Below are 22,648 nucleotides of genomic sequence, written 5' to 3'. Positions count from 1 at the left end.
ACCAGAACTGGACGCAGTATTCCAAATGTGGCCTAACCAGTGTTCTATACAGCTGCATCATCAGACTCCAGCTTTTATACTCGATGCCCCGTCCTATAAAGGCAAGCATACCATATGCCTTCTTCACCACCTTCTCCACCTGTGTTGCCACCTTCAAGGATTTGTGGACTTGCACACCTAGGTCCCTCTGTGTTTATATACTCTTGATGGCTCTGCCATTTATTGTATAACTCCTCCCTACATTATTTCTTCCAAAATGCATCACTTCGCATTTATCTGGATTAAATTCCATCTGCCACCTCTCCGCCCAATTTTCCAGCCTAACTATATCTTGCTGTATTGCCCGACAATGCTCATCGCTATCCGCAAGTCCAGCCATCTTCGTGTCATCCACCAACTTGCTGATAACACCTGTTACACCTTCTTCCAAATCATTTATATATATATCACAAATAGAGTACTGCATACACTATCCAACCCTCAAACTGACTGCTGGCTCTCAGTCCCCCCACTCTCTCCCTCTCAGGGAAGTATCTTTACACTGATTAGTGTCCCAGGACCTCAGGGAGATACTGAACATTGACTGCTGTCTCTCAGTTCCCCCTCTCTCTCTCGCTCAGGAGGATATCTGTTCATTGATTGAAACATAGAAACATAGATGATAGGAGCAGGAGGCAGCCATTTGGCCCTTCGAGCCTGCTCCACAATTTATTATGATCATGGCTGATCATCCAACTCAATAGCCTAATCCTGCTTTCTCCCCATAACCTTTGATCCCATTCACCCCAAGTGCTATATCCAGCCACCTCTTGAATACATTCAATGTTTTGGCATCAACTGCTTCCTGTGGTAATGAATTCCACAGGCTCACCACTCTTTGGGTGAAGAAATGTCTCCTCACCTCCGTCCTAAATGGTCTACCTTGAATCCTCAGACTGTGACCCCTGGTTCTGGACTCCCCCACCATCGGGAATATCCTCCCTGCATCTCGTCCTGTCTCGTCCTGTTAGAATTTCATAAGTCTTTATGAGATCCCCCCTCATTCGTCTCAACTCCAGTGAAAACAATCCTAACCTGGTCAATCTCTCCTCATACATCAGTCCCGCCATCCCCGGAATCAGCCTGGTAACCTTCACTGCATTCCCTCAAGAGCAAGAACATCCTTCCTTAGAGAAGGAGACCAAAACTGCACACAATACTCTAGGTGTGGCCTCACCAAGGCCCTGTATAATTACAACAACACATCCCTGCTCCTGTACTCGAAACCTCTCGCAATGAAGGCCAACATACCATTCGCTTTCTTTACCGCCTGCTGCACCTGCAAGCTTATCTTCAGCGATTGGTGCACAAGGACACCCAGGTCCCACTGCACACTCCCCTCTCCCAATTTATAACCATTCGGATAGTAATCTGCCTTCTTGTTTTTGCTTCCAAAGTGAATAACCTCACATTTATCCAGGTTATACTGTATCTGCCATTGATTTGCCCACTCACCTAACCTGTCCAGATCATTCTGAAGGATTTCTGCATCCACATCACAGTTCACCCTCCCACCCAACTTGGTATCATCTGCAAATTTTGAGATATTACATTTTGTTCCCTCATCCAAATCATTAATACATATTGTAAATAGATTGTTGTCTCTCTATATTGTGAATAAATTGGTGTCTCTCAATTCCTTCTCTCTCAGGGAGATATCTGTACACTGACTGGTGTCTCTCAGTTCCCTCCCTCTCGGAGAGATATCTGTACACTGGTTGGTGTCTCAGTCCCTCCCCTCTCTCTCAGGGAGATATCTGTACATTGATTGGTGCCTCTCAGTCCCCTCTGTCTCAGGGAGACATCTGTACACTGACTGGTGTCTCTCAGTTCCTTTCTGAACAGGAGATAAGGAAGCAATTTTGTAATAGGAAAAGACCATTCAGACACTTGAGTCTGTCCTCCATGATACCATTATCCAACTAAAGGTCTCAGTCTTCAAAGTACAGTTGTCACTCAGACAGCTTTTTGGGGGAGAGTGTGCCAGGTTTTCACAAGCCTTCAATCTATTCTCAGACAGCATATTGAATGTCCCAGTTCCAGTTTGAAGGTTATCCCCCTTGTTTTAGATTCCCCAGCAGAGGGAACAATTTGTCCCTATCGATCCTATCCCGTATACTCTTGATGATCTGAATTCAAGGCCAAGTCATGTCCAGACCACATGACCTTTTTCAAATGGCTGAAGGAGCCTGGTTCAAATTAGCTGATGACAAAGATTCCTTTTTAATGCTTTCTGAAATTCCAATGATGGTAGTTATACTGTCTCCTGGTTAACTGGGTACTTACTGCGGCCAACCCTCTCCGGTGGAGACAGTGAATAGTGTCAGCAGGGCCCAGATGACATTGTCATAGTGAAAGTCGTAACGTTTCCACTCACGATCAACAACTTTCTTTTCTGTCCCGTGATACACATACTGGCCTCTGAATGGGGTCAGAAAAGAAGAATCCCATGAAGTGACAGACATATAAACATGTGCACACATACAGGGACACACACTCAGTTACACGCTCACATATGCACAAATCCACACACACTTAGAACATAGAACATTACAGCACAGTACAGGCCCTTCAGCCCTTGATGTTGCGTCGACCAGTGAAACCAATCTAAAGCCCCTCTAATCTACACTATTCCAATATCATCCATATGTTCATCCAATAACCATTTGAATGCTCTTAATGTTGACGAGTCCACGACTGCTGCAGGCAGGGCATTCCACGCCCTTACTACTCTCTGAGTAAAGAACCTACCTCTAACATCTGTCCTATATCTCTCATCCCTCAATTTAAAGCTATGTCCCCTCATGTTAGCCATCACCATCCGAGGAAAAAGGCTCTCACTATCCACTCTATCTAATCCTCTGATCATCTTGTATTTCTCTATTAAGTCACCTCTTAACCTTCTTCTCCCTAACGAAAACAACCTCAAGCCCCTCAGCCTTTCCTCATACGATCTTCCCACCATACCAGGCAACATCCTGGTAAATCTCCTCCGCACCCTTTCCAACACTTCCACATCTTTCCTATAATGCGGCGACCAGAACTGTATGCAATACTCCAAGTGCGGCTGCACCAGAGTTTTGTACAGTTGCAGCATGACCTCATGGCTCCGAAACTCAATCCCTCTACCAATAAAAGCTAACACACCGTATGCCTTCTTAACAACCCTATCAACCTGGGTGCCAACTTTCAGGGATCTATGCACATGGACACCCAGACACCTGGATGTGCACACCATACACACAAACCCACATCCACATACATATATGCACACACATGTAGACCCATTCACAGAAAACACACTCACCCACACACATACACATGTGCACACCCAAATGCACACACACCCACAGGCATTTAACATGTAGGAACATTCTCTCACACACACCACAAATGCACAGACATTCACACATGTGCATGCTCATACACACACACCCATACACACATGCCATGCAGGAACATGCACGTACCTCACACACTTACACCTGGACTCACACCATAAAGTCACTCCCGTAAATTCACACACACCCATGTGCACACATACCTATACATACATGACACACAGCAATATACATGCACATCCACACATGCTGTAGGAGGATAATTGAAGGTTCTGTTGACATAGCAAGGCTACCTTTCGGAGCTTCTCTTTAAAAAATAAAGTGGGAGGAGACTTTCCTCAGCCAAGTGAACACAAGGGGAAAGGTTCAGGGAAAATGGAGCTGAAAGAGGCTGAGATTTGTAGAACTGAAAGGTGTACTGTGTGTTCTGCTTGAAAAGGTGTCTGGAATAGGGGTTGTCAAGGATTACAGATTGCAAAAGAAAGAAGGCTCCATGATCGTAGAACCATGTATCAAAGTTCACACACATGAGCACAGAAACACACGCACAAATATAACATAAGGTAACATAAAAACATTAGAACTAGGAGCAGGAGTAGGCAATTCATAAGAACTAGGAGCAGGAGTAGGCCATCTGGCCTCTCGAGCCTGCTCCGCCATTCAATAAGATCATGGCTGATTGTTTTGTGGATTCAGCTCCACTTACCCACCCACTCACCATAACCCTTAATTCCTTTACTGTTCAAAAATGTATCTATCCTTGCCTTAAAAACGTTCAATGAGGTAGCCTCAACTGCTTCACTGGGCAGGGAATTCCACAGATTCACAACCCTTTGTGTGAAGAAGTTCCTCCTCAACTCAGTCCTAAATCTGCTTCCGCTTATATTGAGTCTGTGCCCCCTCGTTCTAGTTTCAACCGCCAGTGGAAACAACCTCCCTGCTTCTATGTTATCTATTCCCTTCATAATCTTATATGTTTCTATAAGATCTCCCCTCATTCTTCTGAATTCCAATGAGTATAGCCCCAGTCTACTCAATCTCTCCTCATAAGCCAACCCTCTCAACTCCGGATTCAACCTAGTGAATCTCCCCTGCAACCCTTTCCAGTAAGAAGTTTAACAACACCAGGTTAAAGTCCAACAGGTTTATTTGGTAGCAAAAGCCACACCCTTTCCAGTGCCAGTATATCCTTTCTCAAGTAAGGAGACCAAAACTGTACACAGTACTCCAGGTGTGGCCTCACCAGCACCTTATACAGCTGCAACATAATCTTGCTGTTTTTAAACTCCATCCCTATAACAATGAAGGACAAAATTCAATTTGCCTTCTTAATTACCTGCTGCACCTGCAAACCAACTCCTTGAGATTCCTACACAAGGACACCCAGGTCCCTCTGCACAGCAGCATGCTGCAATTTTTTACCATTTAAATAATAGTCCATTTTGCTGTTATTCCTACCAAAATGGATGACCTCACATTTACCAACATTGTACTCCATCTGCCAGACCCTCGCCCACTCACTTAGATTATCTATATCCCTTTGCAGACTTTCAGCGTCCTCTGCACACTTTGCTCTTCCACCCATCTCAGTGTCATCTGCGAATTTTGACACACTACACTTGGTCCCCAACTCCAAATCACCTATATAAATCGTAAACAATTGCGATCCCAACACTGATCCCTAAGGCACACCACTGGGCGGCACGGTAGCACAGTGGTTAGCACTGCTGCTTCACAGCTCCAGGGTCCCGGGTTCGATTCCCGGCTCGGGTCACTGTCTGTGTGGAGTTTGCACATTCTCCTCGTGTCTGCGTGGGTTTCCTCCGGGTGCTCCGGTTTCCTCCCACAGTCCAAAGATGTGCGGGTTAGGTTGATTGGCCAGGTTAAAAATTGCCCCTTAGAGTCCTGGGATGTGTAGGTTAGAGGGATTAGCGGGTAAAATATGTGGGGTGGGATTGTGGTCGGTGCAGACTCGATGGGCCGAATGGCCTCCTTCTGCACTGTAGGGTTTCTATTCTATTTCTATTCTTATACCTCAATTAAACCTCCTCTCATCCTTCTAAACTCTAGAGTACAGGCCTAAACTGCTCAATCTCTCTTCTTAAGACAAACGCCTCATACCTGGAATCAATCTAGTGAACTTCCTCTGAACTGCCTCTAATGCCACTTCATCCTTCATCAAATATATTAAATAGATACACATGCAAACAGTCACTCATACACGCACGTGAATTCCTGAAGTTTCAAAGTGCTCTACAGCCGGTGAAGTATTTTTGAATGTGATACCTGCTGTAATGGAGCAGAGTACATGGTTATACCTCAGAGAGAGAGAGAGAGACAGAGTATGTGTGTGTGTCGCTGTGTGTGCTGTGTGGCCACATGCAATACACTCGGAGTTACGAGAGACCTCCATCACCTGCATTCCTTTCTAGTCAGCTTGCTGCTGTCTGTGCAGTAGAAAAATTTGCCCTTGAAGAGCTGTACGGCAATCACTGCAAAGATGAACATGAAGAGTTTGTAGACTATCAGGATGTTAAACACGTTCTTCAGTGATGTCACCACGCAGTCGAACACCGCCTGAAACCAGAACATCACAGGCATCGTAACATCAAGACAAAGCCCTCAGCCCACTGGCCCCCTTTGCTTTCATTACTAATGTCCCCGCCCATTCCCCAGGAGTGGTGGATGATGTGAAGCTGAGTCAGGGTTTAAGAAGATAGGAAATAGGAGCAGGAGCAGGCCAGACAGCCTGTTGTACCTGCTTCACCATTCAAAAAGGGGGAAGGGTTCTGGAATGGGGTGGTGATCAGCTTAAGTTTAAGATTGTAACTCGCGGCTCACTGAAAAAACCGACGCTATTCTCTCCCTTCCTCTCGCTTGTTCAGCTCTTGGAATTTTTTTTGTAGGATCGCGCCTAAAATATTTGTCTAATGTCTCTGTCATTTCCTTATTTCTCATTTTAATTTCTCCTGGGCAGCTCCCAAGGGAACCACATTTACTTTCAATAATTTATTTTTTGAAATGTCAAAGTTCTTGCAATCTGCTTTTATATTTCTTACCTCTGTGGCCATCAGTCTAATTTCTCCTTTCAACAGAATAAAAGAAAAGCTTATTATGTAAATGGTGAGAGATTGCAGAGCTCTGATGTGCAGAGAAATCATAAAATGATAGAATCCCTATGGTGCAGAAGGAGGCCATTCGGCCCATCAAGTTTGCACCGACTCTCCAAGCTAGCATCCTACCCAGGCCCTATCTCCATGACCCCACATCTTCATCTCACTAATCCCCCTAACCTACATATCCTGGGACATAAGGGACAATTTACCATGGCCAATCCATCTAACCTGCACATCTTTGGAGTGTGGGAGGAAACCGGAGCACCCGGAGGAAACCAACGCAGACACGGGGAGAACTTGCAAACTCCACACAGTCACCCAAGGCTGGAATTGAACCCAGGTCCCTGGTGCTGTGAGGCAACAGTGCTAACCACTGTGCTACTGTGCCACCTTATACAATGGTGTCCAATGTAGGGCTCGAACCCACGACCCTAAGAGTCTCATGCTAGTCAGGCAGCCACCTAACCTGGGTGTCTTAGTGCATGAATCGCAAAGGTCTAATATGCAGGTACAGCAAGTAATTAGGAAATCTAATAGAATGTTCTCATTTATTGTGAGGGAATTGATTACAAAAGTAGGGAGACTTTAGTTGTAAAGGACGCAAGTGAGACCACACTTGGAGTACTGTGTACAGTATTGGTCACCTTATTTAAGGAAGGATGTAAATGCATTGGAAGCAGTTCAGAGAAGGCTTACTAGACACTTGGAATACCTGGAGTGGGTGGCTTTATGAGGAAAGGTTGGACAGGTTACGCTTGTACTCACTGGAGTTTAGAAGAGTCAGAGGCAACTTGATTTTGATTAAAACATATAAGATTATGAGGGGTCATGACAGAATGGATGTGGAGAGGATGTTTCTTCTTGTGGGAGATCCTAGAACTTTTAAAAATTAAGGGTCACTCATCTTAAAATGGAGATAATGTGAAATATTTTCTCTCGTGAGAAATATGAGTTTTTGGAACTCTCTTCCTGAAAAGACAATGGAAGCACAGTCTTTGAATATTTTTGAGGCAGAGCTAGAAGTAAGAAGATTGATAGAAGTAAGGAGTGATGGGTTATTGGGGCTAGGCAGATTTGAGGTCACTATCAGATCAGCCATGATTATATTAAATAGCGGAACAGACTTGAGGGGCTGAATGGCCTACTCCTGCTCCTTGTTCATATGACTGCAAAGCTTAGATCTGATCTGTTGGTTTGGAATTGGTCGGATCTGTCTATTACTTGCTACTTATGCTGTTTGGAACACAAGTAGTCTTCACCAAATTGACACTTCATTTTTTGGTGTGTGTGCTGTTGCTCTTGGCATGTCCTCCTGCACTCTTCAATGAACCAAGGTTGATCCCCAGGCTGGGTGGTAATGGTAGAGTGGGGGATATGCAGGGCCATGAGATTACAGATTGTGGTTGAGTACAATTCTGTCTCTGTTGATGGCTCACAGCACCTCATGGATGCCCAGTTTTGACTTGCTAGGTTTCTTCAAAGACTATTCCATTTAGCATGGTGCAGTCATGATGGAGGGTACCCTCAATGTGAAGACAGGATTTTATCTCCACAAGGACTGTGCGGTGGTCACTCCCACTGATACTGTCATGGACAGATGCATCTGCGGCAGGCAGGTTGGTGAGGATGAGGTCGAGTATGTTTCTCCCTCTTGTTGGTTCCCTCCCCACCTGCCGCAGTCCCAGTCTAGCAGCTATGTCCTTTAGGACCCGGCCAGCTCGGTGTGTGGTGGTGCTACCGAGTAACTCTTGGTGATGGACATTGAAGTCCTCACCCAGAGTACATTCTGTACCCTTGTCATCCTCAGTGCTTCATCCAAGGAGTGTTTAACATGGAGGAGAACTGATTCATCAGCTAAGTTTAAAGTTTATTTATTAGTGTCACAAGTAGGCTTACATTAACACTGCAATGAAGTTACTGTGGAAATCCCCTAGTTGCCACACACTTTGATAGTCGCCACACTTTGGTGCCTGTTCGGGCACACTGAGGGAGAATTTAGCATGGTCAATGCACCGAACCAGCATGTCTTTTGAATTGTGGAAGGAAACCCATGCAGACACAGAGAGAACGTGCAGACTTCGCACAGGCAGTGAACCAAAGAGGGAGGCAGCAGCACTAACCACTGTGCCACTGTGGTCAGTACGTGTTAATCAGCAGGAGGTCGCCTTGTCTGTGTTTGACCTGATGCCATGAGACTACATGGGGTCTGGGTTCGATGTTGAGGACTCCCAGGGCAACTCCCTCCCAACTGTGTACCACTGTGCCTCCACTTCTGCTGGGTCTCTCCTGACAGTGAGGTACCATAAATATTGCTTGGCATAGAAAGAGGTGAGATAATTTTGAAATTAGTTTAAATGAGAGGGAGATGTGAAGATGTGCATGGATCAGTGATCTGGAGATCAGCAAGAATGACAGAGGCAAGTACACCAGCTATGTCCATATTATGGAGTGGATACCAGACATGGTACAGTCAAAAATGCTCAGCAGCAACTGTCCATACCTTCAGTTTGGGGAGTCGCTTGATAGTCTTAAGAGGCCTGAGAACTCGCAGAACACGTAGAGATTTAATAGTGTTTATGTCCTTCCCACTGGAGCCCCTAAAGAGAAAATAACACACAGGTGTTAAACACAGGCACATAATGTACAGGTATTAAACACAAGCACATGATGTACAGGCATTAAACACAGGCACATAACGCACAGGCGTTAAACACAGGCACATAATGTACAGACATTAAACACAGGCACATAATGTACAGGCATTAAACACAGACATATACACCCATGTTTAATGTCCATGCATTATAATGCACAGACATTAAACACGGGTATATAACACACAGTCATTAAACACAGACATATAATGCATAGGCATTAAACACAGCTAGATAACACACAGACATTAAACAGAGATGTATAACACACCAACATAAAACACTGACAAATAATACTCAGACGTTCAACATCACTGACTAATACAGGAGGCTTAAACACAAACATAGAACACAAACATTAAACAATGGTGCATACTATAGAGGTATTAAACATAATGATGTATAATACACGGGTATTGAACAGATGTATATCATTTGGGTAATAAACACAGATGTGTATCACATAGGTAATAAACACAGATGTGTATCACATGGGTATGAAACACAAATGTATATATATCACATGGATAAGAAGCACAGCTGTATATCACATGGATAATAAACACAGATGTGCATCACATGGGTAAACACAGATGTGTATCACATGGGTAATAACACAGATGTGCATTCACATGAGTAATAAACACATATGTATATTTACATGGGTAATAAACACAAATGTATATCACATGGGTAATAAACACTGACAAATAATACTCAGACGTTCAACATCACTGACTAATACAGGAGGCTTAAACACAAACATAGAACACAAACATTAAACAATGGTGCATACTATAGAGGTATATCACGGTATATCACGTGGGTGATAATCACAGATGTGTATCACATGCGTAATAAAAAAACAGCGATATTATTAAACACAGATGTACAATGCATGGGTAGTAAACACTGGTATGATTAAACACAGGGGTATTATTGAATAAAAAGAAGTATGATGCATGTACTCAACACGGATATTAGTAACACAGGAGTATTATTAAATAGGGGCATATTAAACAGGGATATTATTAAAAAGGGATATTATTAAACACAGGGGTATTAAACACAGTGATGTATAACACATACATATTAAACATAGTTGTATAATAGAGGTATTAAACAGAGAAATAAACAACATGGGTATCAAACACAAATATGTATAATACAGGGTATTAACAGAGTGGCATTAGCATGTATAAGGCAGTGATAATAAACAGACAGATATAACACCCAAGCATTAAACATAGACTTATAACACAGGGACATGAAATGCACAGAAACGTATACCCACCAACTGGAATTAAACACTTCAGAGATGTATAACAGACTATTATTGTTAATTTCCCCGTAGCCTGGTTAGTGTGAAGATATCTGACCATTTTTCTTCTGACAATGTTAGCTCTAAAGAACATTTAAGAAGAGAAGGGCAATCAGCCCAATGAGGCTTGTGCCTTTTTCAGAGATGAATCTCATGGAGCCTCCTTCTCAACACATGGCCCTAAATAAATCCCCAACGATTGTCCCCAAACAGCCATTAGACACCCCAACCCAACAGTAATAGCCAACCACCGCACCATGGGATCCCAATCCAGCAATGAACATGGTCAGTCTCTGAGGACACCTCAGGCTGAGACACAGACAGATCTGGATTATAATTACCCGATAAGATTCCTTTAGAAGATGAAGCAGGAGTTGTTGAAGAAAGGAAGAAAGGGAAAGTGCAGAGTTAGTAAGACAATTGTAACTCGAGCCAGGTAAGCATTATTAGAGAGATCATAGCACATTTATGGAGACAAGTGGCAGTGTGAGCAGCAAGACAGTGTCAATGCAGTTCCCTCTGAACAGTTGCCAACACTGGCTGGACAGATTCCTGGCTGCACCATGACATGACCAACACCATCCAACCACTCCAACAACACCCTCTGCCAAATGGACAGGCGACACATCCATTCTCACTGGACACAGTCTTCCGAGAAGTGAAAACACTTCTCATTACCTGATTCATCAGCCCAGCAGCCATTTTATATCCTTCAATAATTAAACCATTAATCAATAGAAGAATAGAAATTTTAGTGACATGCACCTGAGCATACCCGTCCTGGACTGTTTGATTGGGGACAGTGTAGCGGGAGTTTTACTCTATATCTAACCCTGTGCTGTACCTGTCCTGGGAGTGTTTGATGGGGGTAGTGTAGCGGAAGTTTTACTCTATATCTAACCCTGTGCTGTACCTGTCCTGGGAGTGTTTGATGGGACAGTGTAGAGGGAGTTTTACTCTACATCGAACCCTGTGCTGTACCTGTCCTGGGAGTGTTTGATGGTGTGGAGATACCGGTGTTGGACTGGGGTAAGCACAGTAAGAAGTCTCACAACACCAGGTTAAAGTCCAACAGGTTTATTTGGTAGCACAAGCCACAAGCTTTCGGAGCACTGCCCCTTCATAAGCTCCCTCTACACTGTCCCCATCAAACACTCCCAGGACAGGTACTGCACAGGGTTAGATATAGAGTAAAGCTTCCTCTACACTGTCCCATCAAACACTGTAAGAAGTCTCACAACACCAGGTTAAAGTCCAACAGGTTTATTTGGTAGCAAAAGCCACTAGCTTTTGGAGCGCTGCTCCTTCATCAGGAAAGTGGGAGTTCTGTTCACAAACAGGGCATATAAAGACACAAACTCATTTTACAAAATAATGGTTGGAATGCGAGTCTTTACAGGTAATCAAGTCTTAAAGGTACAGACAATGTGAGTGGAGAGAGGGTTAAGCACAGGTTAAAGAGATGTGTATTGCCTCCAGACAGGACAGTTAGTGAGATTTTGCAAGCCCAGGCAAGTCGAGGAGGTTACAGATAGTGTGACATGAATCCAAGATCCCGGTTGAGGCCGTCCTCATGTGTGCGGAACTTGGCTATCAGTCTCTGCTCAGCGACTCTGCGTTGTCGTGTGTCGTGAAGGCCGCCTTGGAGAACACTTACTCAAAGATCAGAGGCCGAATGCCTGTGACCGCTGAAGTGTTCCGCAACAGGAAGAGAACACTCCTGCCTGGTGATTGTCGAGCGGTGTTCATTCATCTGTTGTCGTAGCGTCTGCATGGTCTCCCCAGTGTATCATGTCTTGGGACATTTTTTCCTGCAGCGTATCAGGTAGACGTTGGCCGAGTTGCAAGAGTATGTACCGTGTACCTGGTGGGTGGTGTTCTCACGTGAGATGATGGCATCCATGTCGATGGTCTGGCACGTCTTGCAGAGGTTGCTGTGGCAGGGTTCTGTGGTGTCGTGGTCACTATTCTCCTGAAGGCTGGGTAGTTTGTTGCGGACAATGGTCTGTTTGAGGTTGTGTGGTTGTTTGAAGGCAAGAAGTGGAGGTGTAGGGATGGCCTTGGCAAGATGTTCGTTTTCTTCAATGACATGTTGAAGGCTCCGGAGAAGATGTTGGAGCTTCTCCGCTCCGGGGAAGTACTGGACGACGAAGTCCTGTCCACCGTGTCCCGTGTTTGTCTTCTGAGGAGGTCGGTGCGGTTTTTCGCTGTGGCGCATCAGAACTGTCGATCGATGAATCGAGCACCATATCCTGTTATTATGAGGGCATCTTTCAGCGTCTGGAGGTGTCTGTTGCGATCCTCCTCATCCGAGCAGATCCTGTGTATACGGAGGGCTTGTCCGTAGGGGACGGCTTCTTTAACGTGTTTAGGGTGGAAGCTGGAGACGTGGAGCATCGTGAGGTTATCAGTGGGCTTGCAGTACAGTGAAGTGCTGAGGTGACCGTCCTTGATGGAGATGCGTGTGTCCAAGAATGCAACCGATTCCGGAGAGTAGTCCATGATGAGTCTGATGGTGGGATGGAACTTGTTGATGTCATCATGTAGTTATTTCAGTGATTGTTCACCATGAGTCCAAAGGAAGAAAATGTCATCGATGTATCGAGAGTATAGCATCGGTTGAAGGTCCTGTGCGGTGAAGAGGTCTTGTTCGAACCTGTGCATGAAGATGTTGGCATATTGAGGTGCGCATTTGGTCCCCATGGCTGTTCCGTGTGGCTGAGCAGAGACTGATAGCCAAGTTCCACATTCATGAGGACGGCCTCAACCGGGATCTCGGGTTCATGTCACACTATCTGTAACTCCCACGACTTGCCTGGGCTTGCAAAATCTCACTGTCCTGGCTGGAGACAATACACATCTCTTTACCTGTGCTTAAGCCTCTCTCCACTCACATTGTCTGTACCTTTAAGACTTGATTACATGTAAAGACTCGCATTCCAACCATTATTTTGTAAAATGAGTTTGTATCTATATATGCACTGTTTGTGAACAGAACTCCCACTTACCTGACGAAAGAGCAGCGCTCCGAAAGCTAGTGGCTAGTGGCATATGGCATCCGGAAGCATATGGTATGCTTGCCTTTATAGGACGGGGTATAGAGTATAAAAGCTGGAGTCTGATGATGCAGCTGTATAGAACACTGGTTAGGCCACATTTGGAGTACTGCGTCCAGTTCTGGTCGCCGCACTACCAGAAGGACGTGGAGGCGTTGGAGAGAGTGCAGAGAAGGTTTACCAGGATGTTGCCTGGTATGGAGGGTCTTAGCTATGAGGAGAGATTGGGTAGACTGGGGTTGTTCTCCTTGGAAAGATGGAGAATGAGGGGAGATCTAATAGAGGTGTACAAGATTATGAAGGGTATAGATAGGGTGAACAGTGGGAAGCTTTTTCCCAGGTCGGAGGTGACGATCACGAGAGGTCACGGGCTCAAGGTGAGAGGGGCGAAGTATAACTCAGATATCAGAGGGACGTTTTTTACACAGAGGGTGGTGGGGGCCTGGAATGCGCTGCCAAGTAGGGTGGTGGAGGCAGGCATGCTGACATCGTTTAAGACTTACCTGGATAGTCACATGAGCAGCCTGGGAATGGAGGGATACAAACGATTGGTCTAGTTGGACCAAGGAGCGGCACAGGCTTGGAGGGCCGAAGGGCCTGTTTCCTGTGCTGGACTGTTCTTTGTTCTTTGTTCTTTTGCAACCAAATAAACCTGTTGGACTTTAACCAGGTGTTGTGAGACTTCTTACTGTGTTTACCCCGGTCCAACGCCGGCATCCTCACACCATCAAACACTCCCAGGACAGGTACAGCACAGCGTTAGATATGGAGGAAAACTCCCTCTACACTGTCCCATCAAACACTCCCAGGATGGGTATGCTCAGGTGCATTTCACTAAAATTTCACCTGTCCTGGGAGTGTTTGATGGGAACAGTGTAGATGGAGCTTTACTCTGGGAGAGTCAACATGGCTTTGTGCGTGGTAGGTCATGTTTGACCAATCTATTAGAGTTTTTTGAGGAGGTTACCAGAAAAGTGGATGAAGGGAAGGCGGTGGATGTTGTCTACCTGGATTTCAGCAAGGCCTTTGACAAGGTCCCTCATGGGAAGTTAGTTAGGAAGGTTCAGTCGCTAGGTATACATGGGAAGGTAGTAAATTGGACTAGACATTGGCTCAATGGAAGAAGCCAGAGAGTGGTTGTGGAGGATTGCTTCTCTGAGTGGAGGCCTGTGACTAGTGGTGTGCCGCAGGGATCGGTGTTGGGTCCATTGTTGTTTGTCATCTATATCAATGATCTGGATGATAATGTGGTAAATTGGATCAGCAAGTTAGCTGATGATACAAAGATTGGAGGTGTAGTGGACAGTGAGGAAGGTTTTCAAAGCTTGCAGAGGGATTTGGACCAACTAGAAAAATGGGCTGAAAAATGGCAAATGGAATTTAACGCAGACAAGTGTGAGATATTGCACATTGGAAGGACAAACCAAAGTAGAACGTACAGGGTAAATGGTAGGACTCTGAAGAGTGCAGTTGAACAGAGGGATCTGGGAATACAGGTACAGAATTCCCGAAAAGTGACGTCACAGGTGGATAGGGTCGTAAAGAGTGCCTTTGGTACATTGGCCTTTATAAATCGGAGTATCGAGTATAAAAGTTGGAGTGTTATGGTAAGGTTATATAAGGCATTGGTGAGGCCGAATTTGGAGTATTATGTACAGTTTTGGTCACCTAGTTACAGGAAGGATGTAAATAAGGTTGAAAGAGTGCAGAGAAGGTTCACAAGGATGTTGCCGGGACTTGAGAAGCTGAGTTACAGAGAGTGATTGAATAGGTTGGGACTTTATTCCCTGGAGCGTAGAAGATTGAGGGGAGATTTGATAGAGGTGTATAAGATTTTGATGGGTATAGATAGAGTGAATGCAAGCAGGCTTTTTCCGCTGAGGCTAGGGGAGAAAAAAACCAGAGGGCATGGATTAAGGGTGAAAGGAGAAAAGTTTAAAGGGAATATTAGGGGGGGCTTCTTCACGCAGAGAGTGGTGGGAGTGTGGAATGAGCTGCCGGATAAAGTGGTAAATGCTTTTAACATTTAAGAAAAACTTGGACGGGTTCATGGATGAGAGGGGTGTGGAGGGATATGGTCCAAGTGCAGGTCAGTGGGACTAGGCAAAAAATGGTTCGGCACAGACAAGAAGGGCCAAAAGGCCTGTTTCTGAGCTGTAATTTTCTATGGTTTCTGTATCTAACCCCGTGCTGTAGCTATCCTGGGATTAGGACAGTGTAGAGGGAGCTTTACTCTACATCTTAGAATCTTCGAAACCCTACAGCACGGAAAGAGGGCATTCGGCCCATCGGGTCTGCACCGACCACAATCCCACCCAGGCCCTACCCCCATATCCCTAGATATTTACCCACTAATCCCTCTAACCTACGCATCCCAGGCAATTTTTTAGCATGGCCAATCAACCTAACCCGCACATCTTTGGACTGTGGGAGGAAACCGGAGCACCCGGAGGAAACCCACCGAGACACGAGGAGAATGTGCAAACTCCACACAGACAGTGACCCAAGCCGGGATTCGAACCCAGGTCCCTGGAGCTGTGAAGCAGCAGAGCTAACCACTGTGCTACCGTGCCGCCCTCTGCTGTACCTGTCCTGGGAGTGTTTTGTGGAGCAGTGTTGAGGGGGCTTTACTTTGTATCTAACCATTCCCCCACTTTTGCATGTCCAGCCATACTCAGTACTGAACAACTTCTTCCATCGGAAAAAATATACAAAAGTCTGGGGCCACGTCCCAACCAACTCAAGAACAGCTTCTTCCCTGCTGCCATCAGACTTTTGAATGGACTTTGCATTAAGTTGATCTTTCTCTACACCCTAGCTATGACTGTAACACTACATTCTGTACTCTCTCGTTTCCTTCTCTATGAACGGTGTGCTTTGTCTGTCTGTATCGTGCACAAGAAACAGTACTTTTCATTGTATACCAATACATGTGACAATAATAAATCAAATCAAATCAAATCAAAACATGTAGCGTAACCTGGCCCAGCATTCTGATTACTACTGGTCACTTACGTGAACGCAAATGCGACCAGGGCCCCACTCACTACAATAAAATCCAGAATGTTCCAAACGTCCCGGAAGTACGAGCCTTCATGGAATATCAAACCAATATCTATCATCTGGAGAAAGGATCACAGCAAAATTAGCAATCAGGTATAGATTCACATTTCAGCTCTGTCACTTTTTAATTTTTTCTGAACAGCAAGAACTTACATTGAAACAGCATCTTTCATAGTGCTAAACACACAGATCAGCCTTTACAGGAGCATCATGGTGCAACATTTCATAGCAAGCCACATAAGGAGATATTAGGATAGCTGAGCCGGAAGGCAGATTTTTGGGAATAGTTTGCAGAGAGAGAGGTTGAGGGGATGAGGGAAGAAATAAGGAGCTTGGACCCTGAGCAGCTTTAGCTGTGGCTGACAATGATGGAGCGATGGAAAACAGGAGTGCGCAAGTTTCTAATCTGCAGGAAGCCCGTGAACCAATACTACTGAGCTCATGGAACTTCACTGCCTCCCAGGCTAGCAACACCACCAATTTACAATTCACATCCTCAGGTTTAAACCCCTTCATATCCACTGTGATCATCTTCCCTTCTATAATTACCAACCCCATTAATCCCGCTTGCGCGTATCACTGATGAAACTCTTTCTGATCCTACTTTCTGACTTTAAGATCCTACTTTATCGCCATCTCTTTTCTGATCACCTCGCTTCTTATTTCCCTTTTCCTGCTGTGAAGTATATTTTTGCTACATGAGGAATGCGACATGGATACATGTCTGTGTGCATTTACCCTGGGTACTGCTGCCCTTCATTTGTAGGACGTGCCTCCAAGGCCCTGTGAACTGAAGGTGCTCAGTATCACGCGGCTCCCTCATTGTCAAAATGTGATGTTACCTTGGAATAATGAATGAGGTTGAACATGTCCTGTGTAAAGCCATGGTGCCTGCTTCCCATTCAGCAGATTAATACCTGCCTTTTCATTAATTAATTGACCAATTTCATTAAGCGAAGATATGCCTGTACTTGGTGTGGCCTGTAGTTTATTTTTTTTCGTTGGGCATGGTCGCGACTGTTTCTAAAGTTCAATGTTGTGCTTGTGGAGATTGAACATTTTGAGAGTCTCAAATCACATCTTGATCCCACAGTTCAAAGTGGCAGATTTCTCCTGAGCAATGTTTGTGAACCAGATGGATTTTAAACAGTATTTACAAAGAACAAAGAACAAAGAACAATACAGCACAGGAACAGGCCCTTCGGCCCTCCAAGCCCGCGCCGCTCCCTGGTCCAAACTAGACCATTCTTTTGTATCCCTCCATTCCCACTCCGTTCATATGGCTATCTAGATAAGTCTTAAACGTTCCCAGTGTGTCTGCCTCCACCACCTTGCCTGGCAGCGCATTCCAGGCCCCCACCACCCTCTGTGTAAAATATGTCCTTCTGATATCTGTGTTAAACCTCCCCACTTCACATTGAACCTATGACCCCTCGTGAACGTCACCACCGACCTGGGGAAAAGCTTCCCACCGTTCATCCTATCTATGCCTTTCATACTTTTATACACCTCTATTAAGTCTCCCCTCATCCTCCGTCTTTCCAGGGAGAACAACCCCAGTTTACCCAATCTCTCCTCATAACTAAGCCCCTCCATACCAGGCAACATCCTGGTAAACCTCCTCTGTACTCTCTCCAAAGCCTCCACGTCCTTCTGGTAGTGTGGCGACCAGAACTGGACGCAGTATTCCAGATGCGGCCGAACCAACGTTCTATACATCTGCAACATCAGACCCCAACTTTTATACTCTATGCCCCGTCCTATAAAGGCAAGCATGCCATATGCCTTCTTCACCACCTTCTCCACCTGTGACGTCACTTTCAAGGATCTGTGAACTTGCACACCCAGGTCCCTCTGCGTATCTACACCCTTTATGGTTCTGCCATTTATCGTATAGCTCCTCCCTACATTATTTTTACCAAAATGCATCACTTCGCATTTATCAGGATTGAAATGCCTGGTAGGTCATGTTTAGTTCAGGTGTTTGGCACAGAATACCACTGAGAAGAGGGTAACGCTGAAAGAGAGATCGTCCATTATCCATCACAAATTCAGAACATCCCAGAACACCTGACGGGAAATGAAGTTGTTTCAAGGCGAAGTCACTGAAGGAAACAAGGAAATCACAATCCAACAAGATACAACACAATAATGTCCAGATCATCTATTTCAGTATTCACTGAAGGATAAATATTGACCAGGGCACAGAGGTCTTTGAACATTGCTATGGGAGCTTCCACAATCCCAGAAACAGCAGGTTATAACATCTCATTTGAAAGGTGACACCCATGACTGTGCAGCATTCCCTCAGTGCTACACTGGAGATATCAACCCAGGTTATTATCCAACAGACTTCCCATTCTGAGACAACAGTGCCTCTGAGCCAACTGGGCATGTGGAGGGATTGGTTGGGTAGCCTTTCAAGAACAAAGAACAATACAGCACAGGAACAGGCCCTTCGGTCCTCCAAGCCTTCACCGATCATGTGTTCCTAACTCGACCATCCGTTTGCATCCCTCTATTCCCAGTCTGTTCATATGGCTATCTAGATAAGTCTTAAATGATCCTAGTGTGTCCGCCTCAACCACCTTGCTTGGTAATCCTATACAGATTAAAGGGGAGGAGGTGCTTGCTGTCTTGAGGCAAATCAGAGTAGATAAATCCCCAGGACCGGACAGGGTATTCCCTCGGACCTTGAAGGCGACTAGTGTTGAAATTGCAGGGGCCCTGGCAGATATATTTAAAATGTCGGTATCCACGGGTGAGATGCCGGATGATTGGAGGATAGCTCATGTTGTTCCGTTGTTTAAAAAAGGCTCAAAAAGTAATGCGGGAAATTATAGGCCAGTAAGTTTGACGTCAGTAGTAGGTAAATTATTGGAAGGAATACTAAGAGATAGGATCTACAAATATTTGGATAGACAGGGACTTATTAGGGAAAGTCAACATGGCTTTGTGCCTGGTAGGTCATGTTTAACCAATCTATTAGAGTTTTTCGAGGAGGTTACCAGGAAAGTGGATGAAGGGAAGGCAGTGGATGTTGTCTACATGGACTTCAGTAAGGCCTTTGACAAGGTCCCGCATGGGAGGTTAGTTAGGAAGGTTCAGTCGCTAGGTATACATGGAGAGGTAGTAAATTGGATGAGACATTGGCTCAATGGAAGAATTTCCACATCAATGGAAGAAGCCAGAGAGTGGTAGTGGAAGATTGCTTCTCTGAGTGGAGGCCTGTGACTAGTGGTGTGCCACAGGGATCAGTGCTGGGTCCATTGTTGTTTGTCATCTATATCAATGATCTGGATGATAATGTGGTAAATTGGATCAGCAAATTTGCTGATGAGACAAAGATTGGAGGTGTAGTGGACAGTGAGGAAGGTTTTCAAAGCTTGCAGAGGGATTTGGACCAGCTAGAAAAGTAGGCTGCAAAATGGCAGATAGAGTTTAATGCAGACAAGTGTGAGATATTGCACTTTGGAAGGACAAACCAAGGTAGAACATACAAGGTAAATGGTAGGACACTGAAGAGTGCAGTAGAACAGAGGGATCTGGGAATACAGATACATAATTCCCTAAAAGTGGCGTCACAGGTAGATAGGGTCGTAAAGAGTTCTTTTGGTACATTGGCCTTTATAAATCAAAGTATTGAGTATAAGAGTTGGAATGTTATGGTGAGGTTGTATAAGACATTGGTGAGGCCGAATTTAGAGTATTGTGTGCAGTTTTGGTCACCTAATTACAGGAAGGATATTAATAAGATTGAAAGAGTTCAGAGAAGGTTTACAAGGATGTTGCCGGGACTTGACAAACTGAGTTACAGAGAAAGGTTGAATAGATTAGGACTTTATTCCCTGGAGTGTAGAAGAATGAGGGGAGATTTGATAGAGGTGTATAAAATTATGATGGGTATAGATAGAGTGAATGCAAGCAGGCTTTTTCCACTGAGGCTAGGGGAGAAAAAAACTAGAGGACATGGGTTAAGGGTGAAGGGGGAAAAGTTTAAAGGGAATATTAGGGGGGCTTCCTCACACAGAGAGTGGTGGGAGTGTGGAATGAGCTTCCGGATAAAGTGGTCAATGCGGGCTCACTTTTAACATTTAAGAAAAACTTGGACAGGTTCATGGATGAGAGGGGTGTGGAGGGATATGGTCCAGGTGCAGGTCAGTGGAACTAGGCAGAAAAATGGTTTGGCACAGCCAAGAAGGGCCAAAAGGCCTGTTTCTGTGCTGTAGTGTTCTATGGTTCTATGGTTCTAGTGCATTCCAGGCCCCCACCATCCTCTGTGTGAAATACGTCCCCCGCATATCTGTACTGAACCTCGTCCCCCTTACCTTAAACTTGTGACCCCTTGTGTTTGTCACTTCCGACCTGGGAAAAAGCTTCCAACTGTTCACCCTATCTATGGCCTTTATAATTTTATAAACTTCTATTAGGTCGCCCCTCAACCTCCGTCTTTCCAGGGAGAACAACCCTAGTTTACCCAATCTCACCTCATAGCTAAGATCCTCCATACCAGGCAACATCCTGGTAAACCTTTTCTGTACTCTCTCCAAAGCCTCCACGTCCTTCTGGTAGTGTGGCGACCAGAACTGGATGCAGTATTCCAAATCGGGCCCAACCAACATTCTATATAACTGCAACATCATATGCCAACTTTTATACTCTATGCCCCATGCAATAAAGGCAAGCATGCCATATGCCTTCTTCAAAACCTTTTCCACCTGTGTTGCCACCTTTAAGGATCTGTGGACTTGCTCACCCAGACCCCTCTATGTGTCTATACTCCTGATGGTTCTGCCATTTATTGTACAGCTCCCCCCTGCATTAGATCTACCAAAATGCATCACTTCGCATTTATCTGGATTAAATTTCATCTGCCATTTCTCTGCCCAATTTTCCAGCCTATCTATATCCTGCTGTATTGTCCGACAATGTTCATCACTATCCGCAACTCCAGCAATCTTTGTGTCGTCCGCAAACTTACTAATCAGACCAGCTACATCTTCTTCCAAATCATTTATATATATCACAAACAGCAGAGGTCCCAGTACAGAGCCCTGCGGAACACCACTAGTCACCGACCTCCAATCAGAAAAAGACCCCTCCACTGCTACCCTCTGTCTTCTATGGCCAAGCCAGTTCTGTATCCATCCAGTTAGTTCAACTTTGATCCCGTGAGATTTAACCTTTTGCACCAGCCTGCCATGAGGGACCTTGTCAAATGCTTTGCTAAAATCCATGTAGACGACATCCACAGCCCTTCCCTCGTCAATCATTTTTGTCACCTCCTCAAAAAACTCAACCAAATTTGTGAGGCATGACATCCCTCGTACAAAATCATGTTGTCTATCGCTCATGAGACTATTCAGTTCTAAATGCGTATAGATCCTATCTCTAAGTATCTTCTCCAACAATTTCCCTACCATGGACGTCAAGCTCACTGGCCTATAATTACCCGGGTTATCCTTGCTACCCTTCTTAAATAACGGGACCACATTTGCTATCCTCCAATCCTCTGGGACCTCACCTGTGTTCAATGAAGAAACAAATATTTCTGTTAGAGGCCCAGCAATTTCATCTCTTGTCTCCCTCAGTAATCTAGGACAGATGCCATCTGGCCCTGGGGATTTGTCTACCTTAATGCTTCCTAAAACACCTAACACTTCCTCTCTTGTAATTGTGATTTGTTCTAACGGGTCTGCACATCCCTATGAGACACTACCAATCAACGTGTCCCTCTCCTTTGTGAATACTGTTGCAAAGTATTCATTTAGGATCTCACCTACTTCCTTGGGTTCTAAGCATAATTCCCCTCCTTTGTTCTTGAGAGGTCCGACTCTTTCTCTGACAACCCTCTTGTTCCTAACGTATGTATAAAATGCCTTGGGATTCTCCTTAATCCTGTCTGCCCAGGACATTTCGTGACCCCTTTTTGCCCTTTTTGGAAGAAATGAAAGTGCAAAGAGACCTCCTGAGGGATGAAGAGTATAGAGACAAGACATTGTGGTGAGTGATGGAGAGTACAGAGAGACTGGACACTGTGGTGAGGGATGGAGAGGAT

General features: G+C 45.0%; 1 protein-coding gene across 1 annotated transcript in view; it reads right to left on the bottom strand.

Moving 5' to 3' along the window:
* LOC144497727 (putative voltage-dependent R-type calcium channel subunit alpha-1E) overlaps nt 1-22,648 on the bottom strand; it is a 319,684-nt gene that overhangs the window by 77,273 nt on the left and 219,763 nt on the right. Inside the window, exons 24-28 of the mRNA XM_078219167.1 lie at nt 16,543-16,649; nt 10,813-10,824; nt 8,997-9,093; nt 5,797-5,957; nt 2,326-2,460 (exon numbers count right to left, since the gene is read on the bottom strand). Of these exons, the coding sequence (XP_078075293.1) occupies nt 2,326-2,460; nt 5,797-5,957; nt 8,997-9,093; nt 10,813-10,824; nt 16,543-16,649 (512 nt within the window). The remainder of the gene's footprint in view (nt 1-2,325; nt 2,461-5,796; nt 5,958-8,996; nt 9,094-10,812; nt 10,825-16,542; nt 16,650-22,648) is intronic.

The sequence above is a fragment of the Mustelus asterias genome, chromosome 8, assembly GCF_964213995.1.
Source record: "Mustelus asterias chromosome 8, sMusAst1.hap1.1, whole genome shotgun sequence".
Taxonomy (NCBI): domain Eukaryota; kingdom Metazoa; phylum Chordata; class Chondrichthyes; order Carcharhiniformes; family Triakidae; genus Mustelus; species Mustelus asterias.
Note: the sequence above shows the minus strand (reverse complement) of the source record. Positions and strands in the feature narration are given on the sequence as shown.